At 44.1% G+C, this 3800-nt stretch overlaps 2 protein-coding genes across 2 annotated transcripts; both read right to left on the bottom strand.

Moving 5' to 3' along the window:
- Positions 1-1268: 1268 nt before the first annotated feature.
- Positions 1269-2833, bottom strand: LOC139860362 (uncharacterized). Its single transcript, XM_071849127.1, has 2 exons — positions 2726-2833; positions 1269-2324 (listed from the first exon to the last, which is right to left on the bottom strand). Exons 1-2 carry the CDS (start codon positions 2831-2833, stop codon positions 1269-1271), a joined length of 1164 nt encoding a protein of 387 aa, XP_071705228.1.
- A 38-nt stretch (positions 2834-2871) lies between these two features.
- Positions 2872-3708, bottom strand: LOC139860361 (uncharacterized). Its single transcript, XM_071849126.1, has one exon. The coding sequence runs from the start codon at positions 3706-3708 to the stop codon at positions 2872-2874; it is 837 nt and encodes a 278-aa protein (XP_071705227.1).
- Positions 3709-3800: the final 92 nt, after the last annotated feature.

Below are 3800 nucleotides of genomic sequence, written 5' to 3'. Positions count from 1 at the left end.
ATGAAACTTTATTGATAACTTATACATAAAAATGATTTGAGTACATAAGTGTTTTGCATTTCTGCCATCTGAGTGGGTAATCAGGCCTCCCGGTTGTAGATAAGTTACACATGATATTTCTTTAAATGAAAGGCGTGCCAAGGGCATTGTGTCGGAACCCCGTCTGGTGTTTCTAGGTGGTATGCGCTGTACTCAGTTATGCCGACAACCCTGTAAGATCCTTCCCATCTTGGACCCAATTTTTTAACGTCTTGTTGTCAGCTAGCCTCGTTGCTACGTAACACCAAGTCATTTAACTGAAAGTTCAGTGGCTTGACTTTTTTGTCATCGTGGTTTGCGATTTTTTGCTTCTTTTTGGCTTCCCGAATATGTGCTATTGTCCGCCGTTCTTCCAGAGCATCCAATTTTTCTCGTAATGCTTCGTCGTTTTGTTGTTCATCGAATGTTCTTATCCGGTTGGTTGGGATAAGCACTTAGCCGGGATAACCGCTTCGGTGCCGTATACCAGACTAAAAGGATTTTCGTTTGTACTGTCTTTCGGTGTTATCCGATGTGCCCATAATACATGTTGGAGTTCATCTACGCATCCCTGTCGGTATTTACCTAGTCTTTCTTTTATGCTAGTGACGATGTCTCTGTTAGTGACCTCGACTTGTCCGTTGGCCTGCGGGTAGGCCACGGAAGTAAATGACTGCTGAATGTCCATGTCTGCACACCAGTCTTTAAATGGATTGTGTGCAAACTGTGTGCCGTTGTCGCTGACTATCTCTCATGGCAAATCGAAACGACAAATGATGTCCTCCCATACAAAGGTTAAGATTTTCCTTCCTGTGATCGTGCTTAACGGTTTTGCCTTGACCCATTTTGTAAAGTAGTCGATTGCAACGACTAGGAATTTAACGTTTCTGACACCTCTTGGGAATGGGCTGACAATATCGACCCCCCATTTGCAAAACGGCCAAGTTGCATGTATAGGAATCATGTTACGACGAGGGGATCTGTTGACGGGAGCATGTATTTGACATGCCTCATAGTTTACGATCAGATCATATGTGTCCCGATACATATGTGGCCAAAAATAACCCATTCTTTTGATCCTGCTGACTATCGTTCGATAGCCGGAGTGTGTAGAGCAGGCTCCTTCGTGCATTTCTTATATGATTTTTTTGGCCCGCGCTGGCCCAACGCATCTTAATTAAGGATCTGTGAATGATTTCTTATACAAGATGCCATTTTTAAAGTTATACATTGGTGCCCGCATTCGTATCCTACAGGCTTGTAGTTTGTCTTCCGGGAGAGTACTGTCGGTAAGGTATTTTATGAAAGGTGTCATCCAACATTCTTTCTTCTGTTGTGATTGTTTCCATGAGAGTGTCCTCTTCAGTTGACTTTCTTTCCAGTACTTCAACCATAACCTTTTTAGTGAAGTGGTCGTAGAGCAGAGAGGCAAGCTTGCTTAAAGCAGCCACTTTCTTGTTATAACTACGAGGTATTTGCTTTATTTCAAATGCCGCGAAGGTTTTGGTTAGTGCTTTTGTAAGCTCTAGGTATTTTTCAATCGATGTATCTCCGGCTTCAAAGCTACCATTTAACTGGCTTGCTACCAGTTGTGAGTCGACATAAGCTGTGAGTTGTCGTACATCAATACTTTTTGCCAAGCATAATCTGGCTATTAATGCTTCGTACTCGGCCTCGTTGTTTGAGGCAGCGAACTTCAACCGTATAGCGTAGGTTATTTCTTCTCCGTTTGGGGAAACGAGGAGCAGGCCTATGCCTGACCCCTCCTCACTCGACACTCCATCCATATATAGTTCCCAGAATTCTTCTGTTTCCTTTCTTGTTACGGTTGTTTCACCTTGTTTGATCATGTCAGAGGGAAGCTCTACCAGGAAGTCGGCTATGACCTGGCCCTTGACTGAATGTCTCGGGAGGAAGGTAATTTCGTGCTCGCCAAGTTCTATTGCCCACTTCGCCATTCTTCCAGAAATTTCAGGCCTAGTCAGGACGTGTTTGATTGGTTGGTCCGTGAAAACCTGTATCGGATGTGCTTGAAAATATCGCCGTAATCGTCTGGCTATGTGCACTAAGGCATAAATTAGTTTTTCCATGGTCGGGTAGTTTACTTCTCCGTTTTGTAATACTTTTCTTACGAAGTATACCGGCATTTGGGTTTTACCTCTGTCGGCAATTAGAACCGACCTGATTGCCTCAGAGGAGGTGGCAAGGTATATCGTGAGGGTTTCTCCCGGTATTGGTGCCGTTAACGTTGGTAGTTCTTTTAAGAATGCTTTTACATCATGGAAGGCCTTCTCGGCCTCATCCGTCTAAATGAAATCTTTCTTGCTCAAGCAGCCCTTTAATGTTTGGAAAAAGGGAAGGGCTATGTCGATGGCCCGTGACAGAAACCTTGTGAGCGCCGCTAGCTTCCCGTTTAAGCTTTGCACGTCTTTTTTACTCCTGGGTGATTGCATGTTTTCTATTGCTTGGATTTTCTTCGGGTTTGCCTTGATTCCTCTCAGAGTTATCGTGAAGCCTAAGAAACGGCCTTCTTCCATTCCGAAAGAGCATTTTGAAGGATTTAGCTTCATATTGATTTTGCTAGTGAATCGAACGTTTCAATGATATCTAAAATCATCTGTTCTTTTGTTTTGCTTTTAATAACGATGTTGTCGACGTATGCTTTGATATTTCGTCCGATTTATTCCTGGAATGCTTTGTCGATTACCTGTTGGTATGTTGCTCCGGCATTCTTCAACCCAAATGGCATTTTTGTATAACAAAAGATGCCTTTGTTTGTGAAGAATGCAGTCTTTTCTTCTTCGACCTCAGCCATTGGAATTTGTTGGTAACCCCTGTATGCATCCAGGAAGCTCAGAAACTGAAAACCCGAGAGGGACTCGACCTTTCAGTCGATCTCCGGCAGAGGGTAATTGTCTTTTGGGCATGCTTTGTTGAAGTCCTTGTAATCGACACACATACGCCAATATCCGTCTGCCTTTTTACCATCACTGGATTTGCTACCCATGTATGATATTGTACTTTCTTCATTATACCGGCATCGACCAGACGTTGTACCTCGTTATCCAGAAATTCGCTTTGTTCTAACGCCATTGCTCTTTTCTTTTGGACAACCGGTGTAATGTTTGGGATCACGTTTAGCCGGTGCTGTGCTATCTCGCGAGGGACTCCTGTCATGCCGGATCGCTCCCAAGCGAAGACATCGATGTTTTCCGCTAGGAGTTTGCAAAGTGTATCCTTTGCGTTATCGCTCAAAGTCATTCCGATCTGGATCATTTGCTCCGGGTATTTAGGATTTGGTGACACATAGCCGTCATCATGCACTGTGATATGATCTGCACCGCCCGTAAATATTTGCAAGCACTCAACCGGCTCCATCTCTTGTGTCCAGATGGTTGCTATGCCAGCTGAGGTTGGAAATTTTAGCATACCATGCACTGTGGACGTGATTGCTCCGAATTTTTGCATGGCATTACGCCCACGGATGACATTGTACCGGGAATCGGTTTTGACGATAGAGAATTCTATGTCCGCAGTGCTTTGAAAAGGTAATTTACCTAGTACGAATTCCAGCGTGATGGAGCCTACTGGCCAGGTTGCAGCACTGTTGAATCCTACCAATGGTGATGTCGCAACTTTCTTTTGCCGGCGAATGCTCTCTGGCAATTGCAAAAAACAGTGTTCAAACATGACCTCTGCTCATGCACCTGTGTCGGCGTATATTCGTCCAATTTGACAATTGGAGATGTGTGCTCGTATGATAACAGGGTATGAATATGGTT

The sequence above is a fragment of the Rutidosis leptorrhynchoides genome, chromosome 7 (assembly GCF_046630445.1).
Source record: "Rutidosis leptorrhynchoides isolate AG116_Rl617_1_P2 chromosome 7, CSIRO_AGI_Rlap_v1, whole genome shotgun sequence".
Classification (NCBI taxonomy): Eukaryota; Viridiplantae; Streptophyta; class Magnoliopsida; order Asterales; family Asteraceae; genus Rutidosis; species Rutidosis leptorrhynchoides.
The sequence above is the reverse complement of the archived record's forward strand: the minus strand, read 5'-3'. Positions and strand labels throughout refer to the sequence as shown.

Excerpts from the sequence above, each read along its gene's own strand:
- LOC139860362 (XM_071849127.1), bottom strand. The coding sequence starts at position 2,833 with ATGGCTGAGGTCGAAGAAGAAAAGACTGCATTCTTCACAAACAAAGGC. Across the intron at positions 2,325-2,725 it reads CCGGAGCAACATACCAACAG|ACGGATGAGGCCGAGAAGGC; the intron begins GTAATCGACAAA and ends GATTTCATTTAG.
- LOC139860361 (XM_071849126.1), bottom strand. The coding sequence starts at position 3,708 with ATGTTTGAACACTGTTTTTTGCAATTGCCAGAGAGCATTCGCCGGCAA.